The 24,844-nt window shown below is 45.5% G+C and overlaps 1 protein-coding gene across 4 annotated transcripts in view; it reads left to right on the top strand.

Moving 5' to 3' along the window:
* STPG1 (sperm tail PG-rich repeat containing 1) overlaps positions 1-24,238 on the top strand; it is a 179,954-nt gene extending 155,716 nt beyond the window's left edge. For all 4 annotated transcript variants that reach the window (XM_073572565.1, XM_073572583.1, XM_073572573.1 and 1 more), the window contains exon 8: positions 24,047-24,238. In XM_073572565.1, the coding sequence (XP_073428666.1) occupies positions 24,047-24,120 (74 nt within the window). In that variant the 3' untranslated portion in view covers positions 24,121-24,238. The remainder of the gene's footprint in view (positions 1-24,046) is intronic.
* The last annotated feature ends 606 nt before the right edge of the window (positions 24,239-24,844 follow it).

The following is a 24,844-nucleotide window of genomic DNA, read 5'->3' on the forward strand; positions in this document are numbered from 1 at the left end:
GCAAGTATTGGGAGATTCCCGCCCCTTTCTTGTGAGACATGCACATAAAAAGCCGTCTTGCACAGCGTGTCCACATCAGGAAGCGCCTTTCTGAATCCTGCTCATACAGGTACTGTTCACATGATCAGGTTTTAAATACATTAGATAGGACTGCTCCGCAATGGGTATACTGTGACGTTGGTGGTGTGGCTTAGTATACATTTTTAGGTGTTTTTGTTATCTTTTTACTAGCACTTGCTGTTTACTGTTATATATATTTTTTACAACAGAGTATTTTTGCACGTTTGTCATACTGTGTTTTTTCTGTGTTTCAGTCTTTGGGTGGTGTGAACACTGTCCTACCGACTTGTTCACTTTTGTGCATGTCTCATGTGTTTTTAAACTACTAGATGAATGTAGTTTCCAAAATGGGGTACTGTTTTGGCTCATCAAATGTGACATGGTATCCACAATCTGTTCCAGATGAAATTGTGCTCCAGAATTCAATTGACACTCCTTCCCTTCTGAGCCCTGCTGTGTGCCCAAACAGTAGTTTTACAAAATATATGAGGTATCGGTATACTCAAGACAAATTGCACAACATTTGTATGGTACATTTTCTTCTGTTACCCATGTGAAAATGAAAAATTTGGGGCTGAACAACATTTTTGCAGGAAAAATGTATTCTTTTTCATGGCTAATAATAATAATCTTTATTTAATAATAATAATGGGTCAACATTATATAATTCTGTGAAGCACATGTGGATTCAAGGTACTCACCACACCTCTAGATAACTTCCTCGAGGGGATTAATTTCCAAAATGGGGTCAGTTGTTGGGAGTTTCCACTATTTAGGCACATCAGGGGCTCTGCAAATGTGAAATGGCATCTGCTATCTATTCCAGATAATTTTGCACTCCAAAAGTCAAATGTTGCTCCTTCCCTTCCAAGCCTTGTCGTGCACCCACACAAACAGTAGTTTTTCTCCAGATATGGGATATCGGCATGCACAGGAGAACTTGCACAAAAAATTGTACTCTTCATTTTCTCCTGTTACCCTTGTTAAAATGCAAAATTTTTGGCTAAATTAACATTTTAAGGGAAAAATTAAAAAGTTCATTTTTTTTTTCCTTACACATTGCTTTAATTCATGTGAAGTACCTAAAGGGTTAATAAGCTTCTTGAATATGGTTTTGAGCAGTTTGAAAGGTGCAGTGCTTAGAATGGTGTCACTTTTGAGTATTTTCTGTCATATAGACCCCTCAAAATCTCTTCAAATGTGTTGTGGCCCCTAAAAAAATGTATTTCTAAATGTTGTTGCAAAAATGAGAAATTGCTGATCAACTTACAACCCTTCTAACATCCTAACAAAAAGAATTATGTTTAAAAAATAATGGTGATGTAAAGTAGACATATGGGAAATATTATTTATAATTTTGAACAGCTTTATTTGTATTTTGTTCATTTTAATCCCTGCCATTTTTCTGCTTAGGAATTTAGATGGAGGTATTATTCGTGATTGGCAGCCCTCCTTGTGTATCTGTATATACAGAGATAGCTGTCAATAACTGGATGGCTCTGGCAACCAGAGACGTTTAGTGATCACATATTGTACAATAAATCTTAGTAAAAGTTGAAAGGTATGTTCAATTCTTAATATTTATATATACAGAAAATCTTATGACCAAAAATTATGATGTATGTACAACATTTTTTAAACTCTGTAATGTTTTTTAAAAAAATCTGACACACCAGCATTCTTATCCCCATCTACAGCTTTGTGTTTACTGAGAATGCACATTAGTAGAGCACAGTTATGTCCGCTTCATTGTTTACCGGGCATGGCTCTGTACAGTAGTGGCTGTGCCGGGTAGTAGAAGTTTGTCCCATACAAATAAATAGGTATAAATAGCCAAGAGTACAGTACTGTGCTGTACGGCGTTGTGTAAGCAATAAAGGGGACGCAGTGTTTGCTGGAGAGGTGATATCCCTTCAAGAAGCTGACCGACGTGGGTGCTTAGTTAGGCCGGGGTCACATCAGCATATAGCATCCGATGCGAGAGCATAAAATGTGATATGATAACGACCCTCGGCTCCAGCTCTGCTGCGAGGGTAATCCAAGTGTCAGTGCTCTGTGCTCCGATCCTCTCACGAGAGAATTGCAGCACAGGTGCCGAGGAGACGGAGAAAGTAATTTCTCCATCTATTCCAAGGCCGGCATCTGCAGTAATCGCACTGTGCCCGGATCACATCCAAGTGCAGTCTGATGTTACACGCTCACCCATACACTTATATGGGTGAGTGCGATCCGATTCTCAGGTTCGTTCACAGCATGCTGCAATTGTTCACTCATCCCGAATCAGCGTGTGAAAATAATCACAGATCTGAACTGCCCTACAGAATAACACTAGTCCAAGTGCTATGTGATGTTTTATCTTTTTACCACGTAGCAGTCTGCCGTGGTATACGCTCGTATGACTCTGGCTTGACTCTATTACCAACCCATTATTGATGGTGTACCTATCTTAAGGAACCAGAGACCCCATTTATAGCTGATAGCTAAGAGAATAAGTAAAATATTACAACCGTTCTAGCACTTTCATATGCAAATTTTTTTTCTTTTTAAATGATGTCAAGAAAGATGGAAGTTCTCATACCAGTAGACAGATAAGGGCAGTTTCACCCGTTCACATCACGGGCCTTTCCCTCTCGGCTTCTGGCTGAGGCTGCCACTAGAGGACTTCTCTTCCTCTCACACGCAGACCATGGTCTCTCACCAGTACAGCAATCCTGGCACTTCTCCTGGCTCAGTTTGGTGAGCAGCAAACGGTACACTGCAGCTCCCAGTAGAATCCACCCACTGCTCTGTTCCCCAGCACAATGACCAGTGGACACCCAGCCTGGCTCTCTAGACATAGCTAGCCAGGTACATCTGATCAAGATCTGCAATCAATTTGAAGAGCAGGTCTCCAGATGGTTTACTTTTGTGAGTAACCCTGTGCAAAATAGCAGATCTGAATGTGCAAATTCTGGCATTGGGGGTTTGTGACATACCCACAGTGTTAAAGTGACCTTGGTGAAATGATACTACGGACAGTTTTTGGAGCAAGTTTATTTATTTTTCTTCTTTACTTTTTATACTTTTGGTGAAAGCAAGTAGGAGCTACACTGCTCTTTATTTTAAATACAAGTACAGTAAATGAAAAATAAAAAAAAAACATGGCTGGACACACGCCGCACTCACACATACGCCGCACTCACACCCGCCGCAGCACTTTGTTGGAAATACAAGTACAGTATGAAAAAAAAAAATGCATGGCTGGACACACACACACACTCCACACTCACACGCCACACTCACACACACGCCGCAGCACTTTGTTGGAAATACAAGTACAGTATGAAAAAAAAATGCATGGCTGGACACACACTCCGCACTCACACACGCACACACATGCCGCAGCACTTTGTTGGAAATACAAGTACAGTATGAAAAAAAAATGCATGGCTGGACACACACTCACACACACTCCGAACTCACACACACGCTGCACACACGCTGGCAGGACTCATGCTGGCTGGCAGGACTCACGCTGGCTGGCAGGACTCATTCTGGCTGGCTGGCAGGCAGGACTCTGGCTGGCTGGACAGATTCTTGATGGCAGTAGTCTTGCTGGCAGTAGTCTTGCGGGCACATTGAGGATTGAAGCCCTACCTGGCAGGTTTATATAGATTTGGGACTGTCTGGCCAATTAGCTACAATTTGGAGCATGCTCAGTTAAAAACAGAATCCGTCGCTGGATTCCATCATTTGACAGACAGCGACGGATCCTGCGCTCATAGGCTTCCATTATAGCCAACAACGGACGGCGCAGGATCCGTCGCTGTCCGTCTTTTCGACGCAAATAACGTTACTTTTTCCGTTGTCTCCAGACAACGGACAAGCAAATTCCGACGGATCCATCCGTTGCAATCCGTCACTAATGCAGGTCTATGACAAAAAAACGGATCCAGCGGCAACTGACGCAGGATCCGTTTTTTTCTAAAAACTACGGATTTCGACTGATGCCAAAAAAACTGATGTGTGAAAGAGGCCTTAGGGGTACATTTAAATAAAAATGTGTGACCTGGGGGAACAGGCCAGGAAATTACTTGCCTCTCTCACTAAACGGTATAGAAATGCGACTAGAATTAATAAAATACGTAAGCAAGATGGTAAAATTATAACAGACAATGAAGAGATAATATGAGTTTAAACAATTTTTTAGCTCTCTGTATGAAGCAGGGGGAGAAGTGACCGCTGGGGAATCGTGTATCCTTCAGAGTGAGGTGGCTCCTATTATTACTGAGGATCATAGAAGTTTGCTTAATGTGCCCCTTACTACTACGGAGGTGTTACAGGCCATCTCTACACTTTAGATTTCTAAAGCACTGGGTCCAGATGGTTTTAGTGGCGAATATTATAAAATTCTGGGTCCTTCGGTGGGTCTACATTTGTGTGATATGTTTAATGGAATAATAGAGAAGGGTTACATTCCAGATAGATTCAACGAAGTGTGTATTATTATGCTTCCGAAGCCTGGGAAGGATCCGATGCAGGTAGAGGGTTATCGACCAATTTTGTTGCTTAATTCCGACTTTAAGCACCTTACAAAAATATTAGCAAACAGGGTTCAGCAAATCATTCCTGAATTAATCTCTCCACACAGATGGGGTTTGTGCACGGGAAGTCAATAACTTATAATATCAGAACATCGATAGGCACACTATCTTGAGGAGACTTAATAAATGTAAAAAGAACATAGTGGTTGGTCTTGACACAGACAAGGCCTTTGATAGGGTTTTGTGGAATTAGTTACATAATTTACTGGAAATTAGGGGGTTTGGGTCGTGGTTTTGCACTGCAGTCAAGTTTATATATAGAGACCCCACGTCCAGACTTTTCATAAATAATACTCTGCCATAGTCTTTTGAAATCCAGCGAGGTACCAGACGGATACCCGCTATCTCTACTACTATTTAATTTGGCGTTAGATCCCCTGTTAAGAACTCTTCAAAACTTATCAGAATTTCAAGGGATACGCTCGGGGAACATGGAGACTAAACTACTAGATTTTGCTGATGATATTCTATTTATTGCCAGTCCGGCCCAGACTATTCTAGCCATAGTGTCGACATTAAAAGATTTTGGAGATTTTACCGGGTTTAAAGTCAACTACAACAAATCGGAAGTTTTGGCAATATTTAGATCAGGTAGGATATCTGATGGCTCCTTTCCTTTGCAATGGAGGAAGGAATCTATCGGATATTTTGGTATACGGCTCCCAGCGGATCCCCACACCTGATATAGACTTAATTATAAACCCCTCGTTCTTAAAATAACTAACCTCCTTGACTCTTGGAAACACTTTACTCTATCCTTCTTGGGGAGGTGTCACTTATTCAAAATGATAGTGTTCCCGAAGTTATTATATTTATTTCAAACACTCCCACTATTACTATCAAAGTCTGACATCAATCTATTGAACTAAGCCTTCCGGCAGTTTATTTGGGGAAATGGAGGCAGATCACATATATAAACTGCAACTACCAAGGAATGAGGTGGGGTATCAACTTCCCTGACATTAGTAGATATAATATAGCGGCTAACCTTAGGTATGTAATCGACTGGTTGCGGGGGTCCTCTCACTTTGCTAATGTTCATCTGGAGAGGCAGTTATAGCCTCATATTTCATTGATGGCCTTGGTGCATTTAAATAATGAGGATCTTCCTAAGGATATTAGAGATCATCTGATACTAAGGATCGTTTGCCAATCATGGAGACGAGGAAGGAGAATGTGTAAACTTAAGAGTGGATTATCACCCTTCCAACCTTTTTTAGGCAACCCCCTATTTTTAAGGGGTAACCCACCCAAATATTATAAGACCCTTGCACGGCAGAAATGTGTGTTAGTGATAGACCTATTGAACCATTGTTTTTCTATCCTCGCTTTTGAAGAGGCGGCACATCGTTTTCCCTTGTTCAGAAGTAAACCGTTCCTGTTTCATCAAGCACGCAGCCTGGTCCTTAAATATGTAAATAGTAGACAAAAGCATGGTTGGCGAGATAAACTGGACATCATCCTTAGAACAGGTAGAATTCAATTGATATCAACAAGTAACATATTCTGTTTTGCACAGAGAGTGATCATGGGATGTAAAAGACACGGGCCCAGCAAGATGGACAAAATACATTGGAGGGTTGGAGGTACAGGATATCTTAAAAGCCAGTATGACACAAAGAAAAGTTATTCCATATAGTAGCTATACCGATATGGCTTTATTGCTTATGCATAGAGCTTATATCACCCCTTGTCCACAGTTTGTGACGGAGTCAGCTTACGCTGAGTCGTTTTCTTTAGAGTGGACCGTCTGGGTCGTGGCACCCACACACCTAGTGGCGTGCTCACCTTGTGAGGCACCACCCCCTATACAGGAAGTATCAGGGGCAGGACCAAGGGGGTGAGCCACCACGACTGCTGGAACCAGACGGCCGGCTCAGGTAGACACTAAGTACGAGTGTCTGACGACAAGGGACATGCAGGAAACAAGACAAGACGTGAATTCGAGGTATCTTCATTAAGGCAAACTCAGGGTTACATCAGGTGCAAGACGTGATAACAGGAAAACACAGCAAGGTGCGTGCGAGGGCACGCCAAGGTTCATGGCATGGTACGTGCCAGGTGGCATGCCAGGGTACAGGCAAGGGCTCAATGGCATCGGACTCTGGACAGCTGGCAACGATCGACAAGATCAGGGCATCAGGCTGCGGACATCAGCTCCGGACATCAGGCTTACAATCTCTGGCAGCGATCGGCAGGTTCCAGGTGTCCGGCAGGCAAACCAGGGTTCAGGCAAGGAGGCACGACAGATCCCCAGACATGGTGCATGTTAGGGAGCACGCCAAGGTCCAAGGCAAAGTTCCAGGCAGGGTGCGTGCTAGGGGCACACCAGGGTCCAGGGCAAGGTGCAAGGCAAGGTGCATGTGTAGGGGACATGCCAGGTTCAAAGTACAAAACACGGTGCGTGTGTAGGGGACACACCAGGGTTCAAAGTTCAAAGTACAAGACATGGTGCGTGTGTAGGGACACGCCAGGGTTCAAGATCCAAGGCAAGGTCCTGCGCGTGCCGAGGGACACGCCAGGGTCAGGGTTCAAGGCAAGTTCCTGCGCGTGCTGAGTGATACGCCAGGGTCAGGGTTCAAGGCAAGGTCCTGCGTGTGCCGAGGGACATGCCAGGGTCAGGTTCAAGTCAGGGTGCGTGCTAATAGACACTCCAGGGTTCAGGCTAAGGCAAGGGCCTGCACGTGCTAGGAGGCACGCCAGGGTACAGGCTGGGGTCTGTGCATGCAAGAGGGCACAACAGGGTACATGGCAAGACCTGCGCCTACTTTTACAGAAGCACGGAGAGGTATGCCAAGGGGCAGGCTAGGGCCTGCGCGTGCTATTAGAGAAGCACACAAAGCACAGTGCAGAACCAGCGTGGGTGCAAGGAAGCACAGAGAGCACGGCTGGGACACTGGCTAGCTGGTCGGGTTGAGGCACAGACAGACGTGCAAGACTGAGGCGAACCCGGCTGAGGCATAACAAGTGACACAGCTGTCACTGGCCGACGAACACGGCTGAGGCACAAACAGGCGGGCACGGCTAGGGCGGGCACGGCTGAGGCACAAACAGGAGGCTATGGAAGGCCAGGTGCATGCAAAGGGCACACGAAGAAACAAGGTAAGGCAAGGCTAGGCAAAGTATAGAACAAGGAGCGGAACATAGGCAGAAGCACAGAGCCAGGTCAGAGAGAGTATAGGGCTAGCAGTGGAACATAGGCTGAAGCCCAGAGCCAGGTCAAGGGAGAACCTTGAGACTAGCCATGAAATGTGCTAGAGAGCACCATAGGACAGAGTCTAGCAGCGGAGTGTTGGCCGAAGCCCAGAGCCGGGTCAAGGCAGAACCTTGAGACTAGACATGGAATGTGCTAGCAAGCACCAGAAGAAAGAGTAAGGAAAACCAGGCAAAGACAGGGAACATGAGAAGTACTACAAGGCTCAGAATAGCAAAGACCAGACATGGCGAAAACAGGCAAAGGCAGAGAACATAGGAAGCACTACAAGGCAAAGCATGGCAAGGACAAGACATGGCGAAAACAGGCAAAGGCAGAGAACATAGAAAGTACAACAAGTCAAAGCATAACAAGGACAAAACACGGCACGAGAGACAAAAGGCACAGGACAAGAGGCAGAGTACAAGCACAGAGCGTGTGCAGAGACGCACTACAGGGCAGAGTGCAGGGGCACAGAATACAGAGAGCGACCAAGCAGACCAAGCAGCCATGCAGGGAAGCAACACGATACTCAGGCCCCGACCATAGGAAGGGGCGGTCTGATATAGGGCATTAGCACCTGCACTTCCGGGTCAGAACCAGGAGAGGACTTTTGGTTCAGATCCTCCAGGATCATAGAGAGGGTCACATTGGCGAGTCCTCCAAGACCATAGAGAGCATTGCTGGATAAGGCTGTGCTGGAACATAGGAAAGGTCACATGATCAAGGGCTCCAGGATCACAGAGAGGATAGCTGGATCAGACAGTGCTGGAACATAGGAAAGGACACATGATCAGGGGCTCCAGGAACACAGAGAGAATTGCTGCAGGTAGAGCAGAGATGGCTGGTCACACAGCAACGGCGTGTAGCCATAAGGTAAAACATGCGCACTGGCAATGGCAGGCAGCCATGAGATGAGGTGTGTGTGCACACTGCTCCAGGAGTCATGCGGCATACCAGACATGGCGGGCATGATAGTTCGGTGCGCGTGCACACTGCTCCAGGGGTCATGCGGCATAGCAGACATAGCGGGCATGACACAGTTCAAGATGTCACCCATGAATTCATATCAATCTGCAAAATGTGGTCTGCAATATACAGACATATTTCATCATATATGGAGTTGTACTAAAATTCAAAAGTTATGGCATGATATCCACTCTGAGTTTGAGTGGCAATATATTTGCGGGGTTGAGTTTCCCCTCACCCCACAGGGCAATTTTCCATATCTTGGAGGAGTCTCAGAGATCACTACCTAAACATTTGAAGGCTATACTGGTGATATGGGCCTCAGCGGTCAGGAAAAGTATACTTCATCAATGGTTGAATTCAAGTGCACCATCGAGGTCAATAATACTAACAAAGGTTCATTTTCTGTTTAAGATAGACTGGTTGGAGACTTTGACTAACAAAGAAAAATTGACTGAAGTTTTTTTACTAGATGGTCATATTTTATTCCCACTCTTGATGTAGAGTCTAAGAACAGATGCAATTTGAAAACACAAATTGGTACTTATTACAATGTTATTGGTGGACACACGTCAATTTAATGAGAATTATTTGGGTAATGATCCGCGCGGGGAGGGGAAGGGGAAGGTGGGGATAAAAGATGTCAATTTAATGTTTAACTACAGGCTGAACTATAACAATTTATTGTACTGTTATGATATTCAGCTTAACATAGTAAGCATATTGTGATTCTGTATTTTCATTTATGTTAAAATCAATAAAAATAGTTTGAAAAAAAAGTGTGACCTTCCAGTAGCCTTTTTAATGACTTGGGAACATTCCTTAAATGAAAATAAATGGATGCTGTAGGGAAGCAATGTGGATGACATTTGAGAAAACTTACCATTTCCACATTCACTGTTAGGTTACATTCACAGATCTGTAGCTGCATTGTTAGTATAGCATGAGAAATTTTTCTCAGCATAAAAAACGCAATACCAGTCTTCTTCTATACGAGCATACTAATATAACAATATACACAGATATTTCTCTATATGTCAGTACAATATAGGTGCTGAAAAGTAAATGTCACAGATTTTTTTTCTATTGAGTTACTATTAAATATTAGAGTGCAAACCAATTGCAGTAAACAGACATGTTTGGTATCCCTGTGAGCCTAGCAACCTGCACAATATACAGGGTAGGTCATTTATATGGATACACCTAAATAAAATGGGACTGGTCAGTGATATCAACTTCCTGTTTGTGAAAAATTAATATATGGGAGGGGGGAAACCTTTCAAGATGGGTGGTGACCATGGTGGCCATTTGAAGTCGGCCATTTTGGATCCAACTTTATTTTTTCCAATGGGAAGAGGGTCATGTGACAGATAAACCTTATTGAGAATTTCACAAGAAAATCAATGGTTTGCTTGGTTTTAATGTAACTTTATTCTTTCATGAGTTATTTACAAGTTCATGTCCACTTATAAAATGTTTTCAAAGTCCTGTCCATTGTGTTGGATCCTGGTATATAGGTCCCCCATCTCTGTCTTGGTATGTATGGCCCCATCCTTATTCTGGTATGATTGTCCACCATCCCTATCCTGGTATGCATGACCCCCATCAGAAAAACATAATAAAACATAAACCATTATATTACCTTGTTGCGCTCCATCGCAGCTTCTTTTTCCAATGTCAACAGCTGATTTAGGCTTGTAAGCAATGCAGGGCTGGTACGTCATGCACTGTTTACAAGCCGAGAACAGCTGCCAGAATACTCTCTGCTCTCCACACCGGGACTATGTGCGTGGAGAGCAGTGAATATTCATTGCCTTAAGTAGTGGGCACACACGAACACATGGCAACTGCAGGAAGCCGGCTGCTGGGGAAATGAATATTCACTGCCCTCCATGCCCATGGGCATGGAATTCAGTGAATATTCATTTCTTTTTAACAGCGGGCACAGGAATTACCCGCAGCCTCCGGCTCCTGCCTCCTGTGACCCACTGCTCCGCCGCTGCTGCTCCTCCACCTCCTCACCACAGCCAGAGCAGGTTCATCCCCGGACTATAAGATGCACTCCCCCCCCCCGTTTTCCTCCACATTTTTGGAGGAAGAAAGTGTGTTTTATAATAGAAAAATATGGTACTAACTTTGCTGTGTTAAACTGCCCAGCTGCATTTTTAGAATATGTTTATACATTGTGGGTTTTATTTTTTTTAGCAAAGAATTATAGGAAAATATATTTACGCTCTTTTGTGGTTTGTTTGTTTTTTTACATATGTATATACAGGCTCTACTCACATTTGCATGGCTAATTTGTATATGTGTAGAATGTATATATGCATATTGTCTATAAGCTTCCATATACTGTACAGTTAGGTCCAAAAATATTTGTACAGTGTTAGAATCTTCATGGTTTGGGCTCTACATGCCACTACTTTAATTTAATTAAAGTGGTTGAACAAGAATTTCCAGTAACACGTTTAGGAATTGCAACCATTTTTCTACAAAGCCTCTTCATTTCAGGGGCTCAAAATTAATTGCACAAATTAGCTTTACCATAAATAATGTGTTCATTTTTAATACTTTGTGGAGAATTTCGGGGATTTTGACCCACTACTCCATACAGATCTTCTCCAGATAACAACATTGAGTTTCAGCTCCCTCCAAAGATTTTCTATTGTGTTCAGGTCTGGAGACTGGCTAGGCCATTCCAGGGACATGAAATGCTTCTTACTGAGCCACTCCTTAGTTGCCCTGGCTGTGTGTTTCGGGTCATAGTCATGCTGGAAGACCCAGCCATGACCCATCTTCAATGCTCTTTCTGAGGGAAGGAGGTTGTTGGCAAAAATCTTGCGATACATGACCCCATCCATCCTCCCTTCAATACGGTGCAGTCGTCCTGTCTAGAGTTGAGCGACTTTTGGTTTTTTAGGGTCGAGTTTCGTTTCGTGAAACCCGACTTTTCCAAAAGTCGGGTCGAGCAAGATCGTCCGATTATAGGGAAAAGTCGGGGTCGTCCCGAAACACGAAACCCAATGTAAGTCAATGGGGAATAAAAGTCGGCAGTGAGAGGAGGACAGGAAACACACCTACAGTGCCCATTTGAATGCCAAAAGCATCAATTCTTCTTTCTTAAGCTTGTCAACCTTAATTAACTTCATAATACAAGTTACGCACTGAAAAATGGGGGTTATTTGGCTACAAACTGTGGGGGGGTAGGGCTGGCTCCAGGTTTTCATGTGCCCTGGGCGAAAGAGCGCCCCTTTAACACATACCACAACTCATCATGCTCCGATACGGCAGAGAAATAGCGGTATAGTACAATGAAAAATACCTCACTTTTTACATCTCATGACGAGGCCCATCTATTTCTCCATACAGAATCATTGGTCCCATATAATGTTTGAAACAGTATATGATGAGCTCCACATAATGCTACAGTATATGTTGGTCCCCATGGATGAAGCTCCACTGTCTTATGGGCCCAAATAATGCTCCAAACATAATGGGCCCCATTTCTAATGCTCTAGTGTATAATGGGCCCTGTAAATGCTGCTCCAGTGTCTGATGTCCACCTTTGGAATGTTCCAGTGTATGGTGGACCCCATCTATCATTCTCCAGAGTATAGTGCTCCCCAAAAATTGCTGTCCCAACATTGAAAACAATCAAATAAGTCTCCTCGCTAGGGAATCCCTGTACTTGTCTGGACAGGTGCTGTAGCTTGCTTAACAGCTCGCCAGCCGTTCTCACGCCCAGTATGGATTACACGTGATTGCACAAAGGTGAGAAAGGGTACCGTATCCCCAGATAACATGTATGGATAGCGTACACATTCAAAATATATGTCTCAGGAGGCAGGCTCAGACGGTGTTAGGCCCAGTATGGATTGCACGTGATTGCACAAAGGTTAGAAAGGGTACCGTATCCCCGGATAACATGTATGGATAGCGTACACATTCAAAATATATGTCTATACAGCATGAGGCAGGCTCAGACGGTGTTAGGCCCAGTATGGATTGCACGTGATTGCACAAAGGTTAGAAAGGGTACCGTATCCCCGGATAACATGTATGGATAGCGTACACATTCAAAATATATGTCTATACAGCATGAGGCAGGCTCAGACGTTGTTAGGCCCAGTATGGATTGCACGTGATTGCACAAAGGTTAGAAAGGGTACCGTATCCCTGGATAACATGTATGGATAGCGTACACATTCAAAATATATGTCTCAGGAGGCAGGCTCAGACGGTGGTTAGGCCCAGTATGGATCGCACGTGATTGCACAAAGGTTAGAAAGGGTACCGTATCCCTGGATAACAAGTATGGATAGCGTACACATTCAAAATATATGTCTCAGGAGGCAGGCTCAGACGGTGTTAGGCCCAGTATGGATTGCACGTGATTGCACAAAGGTTAGAAAGGGTACCGTATCCCTGGATAACATGTATGGATAGCGTACACATTCAAAATATATGTCTCAGGAGGCAGGCTCAGACGGTGTCAGGCACAGTATGGATTTGACGGCCCAGATTACACAGCAGGGAGAGGTAAAGATTGCAAATGCTGGGGCCCTGCCCAAGCAAGGGGGCCCACTCATGGGCGTCTGTACTGGCACTGGGCCCCTCATAGTACAGCGGTGTGTCTGACGGCGGGTGTGCACCACCACCGTCAGAGACACTTGATTGCACTATGAGGGACCCTGTGCCAGTGCCCGCTCCCAAGAGTCGGCCTACCCACCTGTCCAGGGCAACGGCACTCGCACGGTGTCGTGCGGTAGGTGGTGACCCCGGCCATGGGGGGGGAGGCAGCACAGTTAGGGAGTTTTAGAAAGTGGCATATGTTGATGTTGGACATTCAGCTGATGCAAAAGGCGAAATAGGTGAAGTACCAGGAAGAGGTGGACCAAAGCAAGCCATTTTTCTGTCACCCTATGTGTCATCAGGGGAAGGTGGGACAAAATTCTTGGAAACCCATGCGTGGTTCATTTTAATGAAGGTTAGATCATCCACATTTTGGGTTGACAGACGGGTCCTTTTTTCTGTCGGGATTGATCCAGCTGCACTGAAGACTCTTTCCGATAGCACACTTGCAGCTGGGCAAGCGAGCTCCTGTAAGGCATATTGTGCCAATTCAGGCCAGGTGTCCAATTTAGCGGCCCAATAGTCAAAGGGGAATGACCTGTGTGGGAGAACATCGATATGGGAGGAAAAGTAGTTTGTTACCATAGTTGACAACTGCTGTCTCCTGTCACTTTCCATCAATGCAGTATTACCAGTTGTGTGAGCGGTATTTGAAAAATCAGTCCACAACATTGTCATGAAACCCCTGTCTCCAACGCCACTTCTGCTGTGTGCACCACGAACACCTCTGCCAAGCTGCCCCCGGCCCGTACGGCTCGTGTGAGAACCATCACCGCTGCTGTGTGCTGGGAATGCCTCAAGCAACCGATTTACCAGAGTTGCTTGTTTATTAGCCAATATTAGGTCAAGGTTCTCCTGTGGCATGATGTTTTGTAATTTGCCTTTATAGCGTGGATCCAGGATGCTGGCCAACCAGTAGTCGTCATCGTTCATCATTTTGGCAATGCGGGGGTCCCTTTTTAGGATCTGCAAGGCATAATCTGACATGTGGGCCAATGTTCCCGGTGTCAATGATGCACTGCGAGTGCTGGGTGGAGGAGCACTTTCTGGCAAAGCCACATCCCTCCAGTCACGCACAAACCCTGTACCAGACCTTGCCACGCCAACATTTTCACTTGCCCCACGAGATGCATCCTCCTCCCCTAAGTAATCATCCCCATCATCCTCCTCCTCCTCCTCTTCTTCCTCCACCTCGTCCAGGAGAGGTCCCTGAGCAGACAATGGCTGAATGTCATCAAGGATTCCCTCCTCCTCTTCCTCCTCATCAACATTGGCTGCAGACGCCTGCTCCTTAAGGTGCGTCAAAGTTTGCATGAGCAGACGCATAAGTGGGATGCTCATGCTTAGGATGGCGTCGTCTGCGCTTACCAGCCGTGTGCATTCCTCAAAACACTGAAGGACTTTACAAAGGTCTTTCAGCTTCGACCACTGCACACCTGTCAACTCCATGTCTGCTCTCAAAGTGCCTGGCCGTGTATCCTCCCACAAATGCATTATGGCCTGCCTCTGCTGTTAACTCCGGATAATTTTTGAGGAAGCACTGCACCACCAGGTTCAAGGTGTGAGCCAAGCAAGGTATGTGGCTGAGTTTTGAAAGGGCTATGGCTGCCACAAAATTACGGCCGTTATCACTAACTACCTTGCCTGCCTCAAGATGTACACTGCCCAGCCATGACTCAGTTTGTCGCTTCAAGTACTCGGCCAGCACCTCGGCGGTGTGTCTGTCGCCCAAACACATCATCTGCAACACAGCCTGCTGACGCTTTCCACTAGCTGCTCGATAGGGGGACACATCGTGTGCAACAGTGGCAGCTGCAGATGGAGTGCTCGTACGACTGCGCTCTGTGGACGAGCTTTCGCTTCTGGAGGAGGTGGAGGAGGAGGAGGGTCGAACGCCTACAGGCAACTGTTTCCTATACCGTGGGCTAGGCAGCACTGTCCCACCACCGCTGTCCCCTGTGGACCCTGCATCCACCACATTAACCCAGTGCGCAGTGATGGACACGTAACGGCCCTGGCCATGCCGACTGGACCATGCATCAGTTGTGAGGTGCACCTTTCCGCTCACTGACTGCTTGAGTGCATGGACAATGCGGTCTTTCACATGATGGTGGAGGGCTGGGATGGCTTTGCGAGAGAAGAAGTGGCGACTGGGTAGGTCATAGCGTGGTACTGCATAGGCCATGAGTTCGCGGAAAGCTGTGCTTTCCACCAACCAAAAGGGCATCATCTCAAACGAGATTAGTTTGGCAATGTGGGCGTTCAAACCCAGTGTACGCGGATGAGAGACTGAGTACTTTCTTGACCTACTCATAGTGTCTGGGAGGGTGAGCTGGACTTGAGAGCTGCATATGGTGGAAGTAGCGGTGGACAGGGCGGACTGAGAGAGGGTTGATGATGGTGATGGAGTTGGTGTTCTTTCTGATGGCCTAGAATCAGTCTTTCGTTGATATAACAGTGGGATTCCCTGACTGCTGTGGCCTTGCAACGACACCTCAACATTTGCTGCTGTGCTAACCGGTGGGCTTACAGTGGGGGAAACAATGTAGCGTTGCTGACTACCTTCGTTGTGATCAGTTGCACATGTGGCACTTGAGGTTTGGTGTTGTGTCCACGCTTGCAAGTGCATGCTGGTTAAATGTCTAAGCATGCAACTGGTATTCAAATTTTTCAGATTTTTCCCTCGGCTAAAGGTCTTTGCGCACTTCTTACAGATAACCTTGGCCTGATCATGAGGATTTTGTTCAAAAAAGTGCCACACTGCACTCTTCCTACTTTGGCAGACATTTTGCGGCCTAGCACGCTGTGATCTTTTGACCCTCTGGACAAGCTGTCCAGCAACTCTTTTGATGTTTGGAACCTGTCTTTGGAGTGCTCCGGGCCTGCCAGATAACAGCTGTTGTGATGTCGATGTCTGCTGTGGATGCTCCTCATCTGAGCTATTGGAAGCAGCACCCTCTTCCCCCAATGGATGCCAATCTGGGTCAACAACTGGGTCATCCATCACCTCCTCTTCTATGTCATGTGCACCTTCCTCTGTGTCACCGTGTATGGTGGTATAGTGTGCGGGAAGGGGCACCTGAGTCTCATCAGGGTCAGAATCTGACTCTGTACACTGCGAGGACAATGTAGTGCTCTGAGTGAATGTACCAGCAGAATCATCCATCAGCGGCTGTGCATCAGTGCACTCCATGTCAGATTCATCTTGGCCTGGGTAATTCACCATTTCACTTGATAATCCAGGCATAGTATGTGAAAACAGCTCCATGGAGTAATCAGTAGTATGGCCTGCGTCATCCTTCAATCTTGGTTGGGGTGAAGGACACAAGGAAAGGTGTGGTTCATGAACATGAGCCTCCAATGACGACTCAGTGCTTTTACTTTTTACAACTGAAGAAGAGGAGGCGATAGAGCTGGAGGCTGAGTCAGCAATGTAAGACAAAACTTTTTCCTGATGCTCTGGCTTTAAAAGCGGTTTGCCAACTCCTAGAAAACTAAGCGTTCGAGGCCTTATGTAGCCAGACGATGACGCAGGGTCAGCACCTCCTGCATTCAGTCCTATTTTGCTCTTGCCACTACCATCAGATCCACCACCAACACCATCATTACCAGCTGCCAACCCCCGCCCAATTCCACGGCCTCTTCCACCAGCCTTCCTCATTTTTGGTAGAAATGTAGACAAAATCCACCAAACTATATAGTATGTAAAACAAGGTGTCTATAGGACAGGGGAGATTTTGAATTTCTGCACACACTTTTGGACACTGGACACTTTTGGATTGTGTGAGGCCCACTGATATCTGAGCGCTATGTGACAGGCTCGATGGCACAGTTGTGACCTAAGTGACTAGAGAATAAGTGAGATTTTGAATCTCTGCACACACTTTTGGACACTGGACACTTTTGGATTGTGTGAGGCCCAATGAATATCTGAGCGCTATGTGACAAGCTCGATGGCACAGCTGTGACCTAAGTGACTAGAGGATAAGTGAGAGTTTGAATCTCTACACACACTTTTGGACACTGGACACTTTTGGATTGTGTGAGGCCCAATGAATATCTGAGCGCTATGTGACAAGCTCGATGGCACAGCTGTGACCTAAGTGACTAGAGAATAAGTGAGATTTTGAATCTCTGCACACACTTTTGGACACTGGACACTTTTGGATTGTGTGAGGCCCAATGAATATCTGAGCGCTATGTGACAGGCTCGATGGCACAGCTGTGACCTAAGTGACTAGAGAATAAGTGAGATTTTGAATCTCTGCACACACTTTTGGACACTGGACACTTTTGGATTGTGTGAGGCCCAATGAATATCTGAGCGCTATGTGACCAGCTCGATGGCACAGCTGTGACCTAAGTGAATAGAGGATAAGTGAGAGTTTGAATCTCTGCACACACTTTTGGACACTGGACACTTTTGGATTGTGTGAGGCCCAATGAATATCTGAGCGCTATGTGACAAGCTCGATGGCACAGCTGTGACCTAAGTGACTAGAGAATAAGTGAGATTTTGAATCTCTGCACACACTTTTGGACACTGGACACTTTTGGATTGTGTGAGGCCCAATGAATATCTGAGCGCTATGTGACAAGCTCGATGGCACAGCTGTGACCTAAGTGACTAGAGGATAAGTGAGAGTTTGAATCTCTGCACACACTTTTGGACACTGGACACTTTTGGATTGTGTGAGGCCCAATGAATATCTGAGCGCTATGTGACAAGCTCGATGGCACAGCTGTGACCTATGTGACCAGAGGATAAGTGAGAGTTTGAATCTCTGCACACACTTTTGGACACTGGACACTTTTGGATTGTGTGAGGCCCAATGAATATCTGAGCGCTATGTGACAAGCTCGATGGCACAGCTGTGACCTAAGTGACTAGAGAATAAGTGAGATTTTGAATCTCTGCACACACTTTTGGACACTGGACACTTTTGGATTGTGTGAGGCCCAATGAATATCTGAGCGCTATGTGACAGGCTCGATGGCACAGCTGTGACCTAAGTGACTAGAGAATAAGTGAGATTTTGAATCTCTGCACACACTTTTGGACACTGGACACTTTTGGATTGTGTGAGGCCCAATGAATATCTGAGCGCTATGTGACAAGCTCGATGGCACAGCTGTGACCTAAGTGATTAGAGGATAAGTGAGAGTTTGAATCTCTGCACACACTTTTGGACACTGGACACTTTTGGATTGTGTGAGGCCCAATGAATATCTGAGCGCTATGTGACAAGCTCGATGGCACAGCTGTGACCTAAGTGACTAGAGGATAAGGGAGATTGGATTGCTTTTAAAAAAGCAGTTTGCGGAGCAGTGGGTAAACAGCAATGCCAGCCTGTCAGGAAGCCTTAAAAGGCAGCCCAACAACCAACACCACTGATACACCACTATATAGCCTCCCCTTGCACTGCACACAGTGACTGGTGTGTTGTGCAGGCCAAATTGCTATCAGCAGCAGAAGCAGTTTTTTTTTCTTCTCAGCAGGACAAAAAAAAAAATTGGGATTGCTTTTAAAAAAGCAGTTTGAGGCCCAATGAATATCTGAGCGCTATGTGACAGGCTCGATGGGACAGCTGTGACCAAAGTGACTAGAGGATAAGGGAGATTGGATTGCTTTTAAAAAAGCAGTTTGCGGAACAGTGGGTAAACAGCAATGCCAGCCTGTCAGGAAGCCTTAGAAGGCAGCCCAACAACCAACACCACTGATACACCACTATATAGCCTCCCCTTGCACTGCACACACAGTGACTGGTGTGTTGTGCAGGCCAAATCGCTAGCAGCAGAAGCAGTTTTTTGGTCTTCTTCCCTGCCTAACGCTCTCCCTACAGAATCAGCAGCAACCTCTCCCTATACTGAGATCGGCAGAAGTAAGATGGCGGTCGGCGTGCACGCCCTTTTATACCCCCTGTGACGCCCACCAAAGCAAGCCAATCACTTGCATGCCCTTCTGAAAGATGGTGGTGACCCGTGCCTATGTCATCACGTTGCCCACAGTGTCCGTGGATCCTGATTGGCTGAAAAAGAGCGCAAAACAAACTTTTGAAACGCGACTTTGGCGCCTAAGTCGCCGACCTCGTGGCCGACCTCATCCTAGGGTCGGGTTTCGTTTCATGAAACCCGACTTTGCCAAAAGTCGGCGACTTTTGAATTTTTTTGACCCGTTTCGCTCAACTCTAGTCCTGTCCTCTTCACAGAAAAGCACTCACAAAGTATGATGTTTCCCCAACCATGCTTCACGGTTGGGACGGTATTCTAGGGGTTGTACTCATCCTTCTTCTTCCTCCAAACACGTCGAGTATACAGTAGTTACAAAAAAGTTCTATTTTGGTCTCATCTCTCCATATGACCTTTTTCCATGCCTCCTCTTGGTCATCTAGATCAGGGGTCCCCAACCGCCGGTCCGCGGCCCAGCACCGGGCCGCTGCAGTGCCGTTGCCGGTCCGCGGACACAAGGGGAGCCAGGGGCGGTCAGTGGCGTAGCGGGGGCTGGGGCGGCGCGCAGCAGTTCTTAGACTGCCCTCGTGTAGCGGCGGCCAGGGAGCGATCTAAGCAGCTCTGCTGCCTGCAAGAGGGAATAGCAGGAGCGGAGCTGCAAGGACCCGTCCAGCTTCCTGCCCGCCGCCCGCGCTTCCTGTCTCTGACTGACACAGAGAGGAGCGCGGCCGCTGCTGTGTCAGATCGAGGAAGCGCGGGCGATGCTGCGGACAGGTGAGAGGAGAGAGGTGGTGTCTGTGTGTATGTATAATGTGTGTGTGTATGTCTCTCTGTGTGTGTACATGTATGTCTGTGTGTGTGTGTGTGTGTGTGTGTGTGTTTGTGTCTGTGTAGGTGGAGCCTGGCCCTGGAGGAGATGGGGACATGAGGAGAAGACCGTGATGGGGAGAGAAGGCCATGATGCCTGGGGTGATGGGAGAAGGCCATGAGGGGGTAATGGGAGAAGGCCATGATGGGAGTGATGGAGAGACAGCAGTGATGGGGTGAAGGCAATGATGGAGAGACAGCAGTGATGGGGTGAAGGCAATGATGGAGAGACAGCAGTGATGGGGTGAAGGCAATGATGGAGAGACAGCAGTGATGGGGTGAAGGCAATGATGGAGAGACGGCAGTGATGGGGTGAAGGCAATGATGGGGAGAAGGGAGTGATGGGGTGAAGGCAATGATGGGGAGAAGGGGGTGATGGAGCACTCATTCAAAACCTATGGTGAGTTGAGTCACATTATAAATGTTATTTAATTATAAGTATGCACTGCTACACTACAACCGTGTCCATAGCCCCACCCCCTTATGACCAAAGCCCCGCCCCTGCCACACCTCCATCCCCGCCCTGCCGGGCCATGGAAGAATGGTCTTGCTTGAAACCGGTCCCTGGTGCAAAAAAGGTTGGGGACCACTGATCTAGATGGTCAATGGTGAACTTCAAACGGGCCTGCACATGTGCTGGCGTGAGCAGGGGGACTTTTTGTGCCTTGCAGGATTTTAATCCATGACGGCCTAGTGGGTTATTAACGGTGATTTTTAAGACTGTGGTCCCAGCTCTCTTCAGGCCATTGACCAGGACCTCCCATGTAGTTCTGGGCTGATTCCTGACTTTGCTCAGAATCATCCTTACCCCACTGGAGAACAATGATAGTCATCTTGTGTTTCTTCCATTTTCCAATAATTTTGCCAAGAGTTGTTGCCTTTTCACCAAGCTACTTGCCTATTCTCCTGTAGCCGATCTCAGCCTTGCGTAGGTCTACAATTTTGTCCCTGGTGTCCTTAGATAGCTCTTTGGTCTTGGCCATGGTGGAGAGGTTGGAGTGTGACTGAGTGTGTGGACAGGTGTCTTTTATACAGGTTACAAGTTCAAACCAGTGCTTCTCAACCATGCTGCCATAGATTTACAAAAAAATAAAACTAATCAAATAGGCCTGGACAGAAATGATGGTACCCTTAACTTAATATTTTGTTGCACGACCTTTTGAGTCAATCACTGCAATCAAACGATTCCTGTAACTCTCAATGAGACTTCTATACCTCTCGACAGGTATTTTGGCCCACTCCTCAAGAGCAAAGTTCTCCAGTTGTCTCGTGTTTGAAGGTTGCCTTTTCCAGATGGCATGTTTCAGCTCTTTTCAAAGATGCTCAATAGGATTTAAGTCAGGGCTCATAGAAGGCCATTTCAGAATAATCTAATGTTTTCCTCTTAACCATTCTTGCGTGTTTTTAGCTGTGTGCTTTGGGTCATTATCCTGTTGCAAGACCCACGACCTGCTACTGAGACCAAGCTTTCTGACACTGGGCAGCACATTTCTCTCTAGAATCCCTTGATAGTCTGGAGATTTCATTGTACCCTGCATAGATTCCAGACACCCTGTGCCAGATGCAGCAAAGCAGCCCCAGAACATAACAAAGCCTCCTCCATGTTTCACAGTAGGGACAGTGTTCTTTTCTTGATATGCTTCATTTTTCTGTCTGTGAACGTAGAGCTGATGTGCCTTGCAAAAAAGTTCCATTTTTGTCTCATCTGTCGATAGGACTTTGGCTCAAAGGACGGATGGTGCAATCTGAGACAGATGTTCCTTGAGCTTTAATCTGTTTAGAAGTTTTTCTGGGCTCTTTTGTTACCATTCGTATTATCTGTCTCTTTGATTTGTCATCAATTTTCCTCCTGCGGCCACATCCAGGGAGGTTGGCTACAACCCCATGGAGCTTAAATTTCTGAATAATATGTGCAACTATAGTCACAGGAACATCAAGCTGCTTGGAGATGGTCTTATAACTTTTACCTTTAACATGTTTGTCTATACTTTTATTTCTAATCTCCTGACAACTCTTTCCTTCATTTCCTCTGGTTCATGTTGAGTGTGATACACACCATGTCACCAAACAGCACAGTGAGTATCTGTAGCCCTCTATACAGGACCACTCACTGATTCCAGGATTGTAGACATCTGTGATGCTAATTAGTGGACACACCTTGATTTAACATGTCCCTTTTGTCACATTATTTTCAGGGGTACCATCATGTCTGTCCAGGCCTATTTCATGAGTTTTATTTTTTTAAAAATTCTGTGGAAGCATGGTTGAAAAGCAATGTCTGACTTTCATTTTTTGTTCATTTTCATAGATTTTTTTATTATTACTTTTGTCAGATTCAAGTTATTTCTGTCACCATTGTGGGTTTTTCTGTCATTAAAGGAGGGGTAGCAACAATTTTGACCACGTGTGTATTTTTCCCACAGAACCTTTACTCCAATTAGGAGGTGAATATCCGCAAAATTAAAGCTGAGGGCCTTCACTTTAAACCCATATTGATTATATTACTGTATCCTGAATATGTTTTTGTAAACAACTAAAAGGACAAAACTTGTTTTACTGTCCAAAAATTACTGTATGTGTGTAGTATGTGTATGCATGTGTAAAAAAAACATTTGCCTGCTTAAGGTCCATTTACACTGAGTGATGAGAACCGCCAACTGGCAACATATTTGACAGCAGTCTTTTAATATCCATTTTACACAGATGACCCGGTTTCACATAATTCAGTTAATTCAGTGTGCATAAGCCATTCTGTATGGCTGCTTGAGTTCTGTTTGCCCAGGACTATGCATTGCAGAGAATGATGTTCCTTTGTGCTGCACAAAAGATCATTTCGGCATTTTGCTCATTCGTTGGGTGAGATGCAACCTCTTTAGATTGTACAATTATTGGGTTACAAGCATTCCTGGTAAAGATAGTTCACGAAAATCAAACTGTTAATGGGCCTAAAAGGGAACCGGACAAGTCCTCCTTGCCTCTCTAACAGTCCCTTTATTACGCAGCATGACTCTGAAGCCAGGAAGCGTAGACCCATCTTCAGAAGCACAATGACGTGGGTCAAGAAACCAACGGTCAAGCTTGAGATTTGCAGAGAGCAGGCGATGACTCCACCCAAAGGGGTGTGATAACATGCTAAGTTGGATGACTAGTCTGGCGAAGCAAATTCTCCATCAACAAGTCAAAGGTTCAGGGAATTTATGCAGGAAGATACAAATGCTGGCGATTTGGTGGCATGGGGGACCTTTCAGGTTCCCTTTTAACATTCATGAACATTAAAGGGGAGAAACGTGGATGAACGTCATCTGACACATAGCAAGCTGTGTGCTTGTATCATATTATTTAGAATAGGATATGTGCAATGTGTATAATTGCTGGGTGTGTTCTTACATAATCCTGATGACGGGGTCAGTTCAATCCTGAAATGTGTTATTTTGTACAGACAAATAAACCTTCATATGTCACCCACTGTTATTTGTCCGTTTTCTCACCGAGCAGCACAAGCAATTTATCCTCCAGACTATTAACTGCAGTCGCCCTTTGGGCATAGAAGGCACAGTATCAAGGTGATGCATGGATATAGGATGATTTCAAGTTGTAGCAACCTTGCTATGTTTCATTTTGCATATTTGACATCTGTACCATTGGTTTAGCAGCTATATAGTATCATCATTACCTATAGTAATGAGATCAAAAGTTCTAACAAATGTATTTGCCTAATCTCTAATTATCCTGGCACTGATTATGGGCCCAAAATTTAACCAAGATGTATGTTTTTCTGTTCTACCAACCACAGGTGCTTATCGTCCTGAAGTCCCAGGAAAACAGTCATTTCTGTACAACAGTGACAAGAAATGGGTTCCAGCATAGACCACACACAAAGCCTGGCTCTAATGAACTGCATCTGAGGAGCACATCTGGGAAACTTGGCTTCAATTAACGTTTCTGTCATCTTCAAACCATCCTGTATAAACAGTACTGCACTCTTTCTTGTGTCTGGTGTCAGAGTCTCAATTCTCATCTTAAGCTGGTTGCTGTATAGAATCCCATTATTTACTCCCTTGTTAGGGTCCGTTCCATCAAGTTTCCATTATTTTTAGATGAGAAAACAGCCTGTTCTCTCTTGTATATAAATATAACAGAAACCTTTATTGTATCTATGAAAGTTCCTGAAAGCACAATGCTGTTGTGAACATGGCCTTATTAAGTAATTGTGCATTATTAGATGGGTCATAGAGCTGTCAATTCAATCTTCACTAAAGCTGAGAGCCAAGTCCATCCCAGTTGCAAGCTCCGGGACTCTGCAGGCTTCCACTAATATCACAGAGTATCATATAATACACACTCATTATAGTGGTTTGAAAAAAACCACTATATTGTAATCCGAACGCTGCTAACTTATTCTTCTTATTATTATTCAGTTGATTTCCGCAATTAATGCGGCCCGAACCGCTATACGAACAGACTCCGTTGAGGTGTCGTTTCGAAGCCAGTGTCCATGAGTGGTGTCCTAAGTATTTTTCGTGTCAATCGGATTTGTAGTTTTTGCGCAATTTGCGTTTGAAATTTTTTTTTCCCGTCATTGGAATGCAGT

The sequence above is a fragment of the Dendrobates tinctorius genome, unplaced genomic scaffold (genome assembly GCF_039654945.1).
Source record: "Dendrobates tinctorius isolate UK_male_01 unplaced genomic scaffold, ASM3965494v1 ptg000007l, whole genome shotgun sequence".
NCBI classification, from domain to species: Eukaryota; Metazoa; Chordata; class Amphibia; order Anura; family Dendrobatidae; genus Dendrobates; species Dendrobates tinctorius.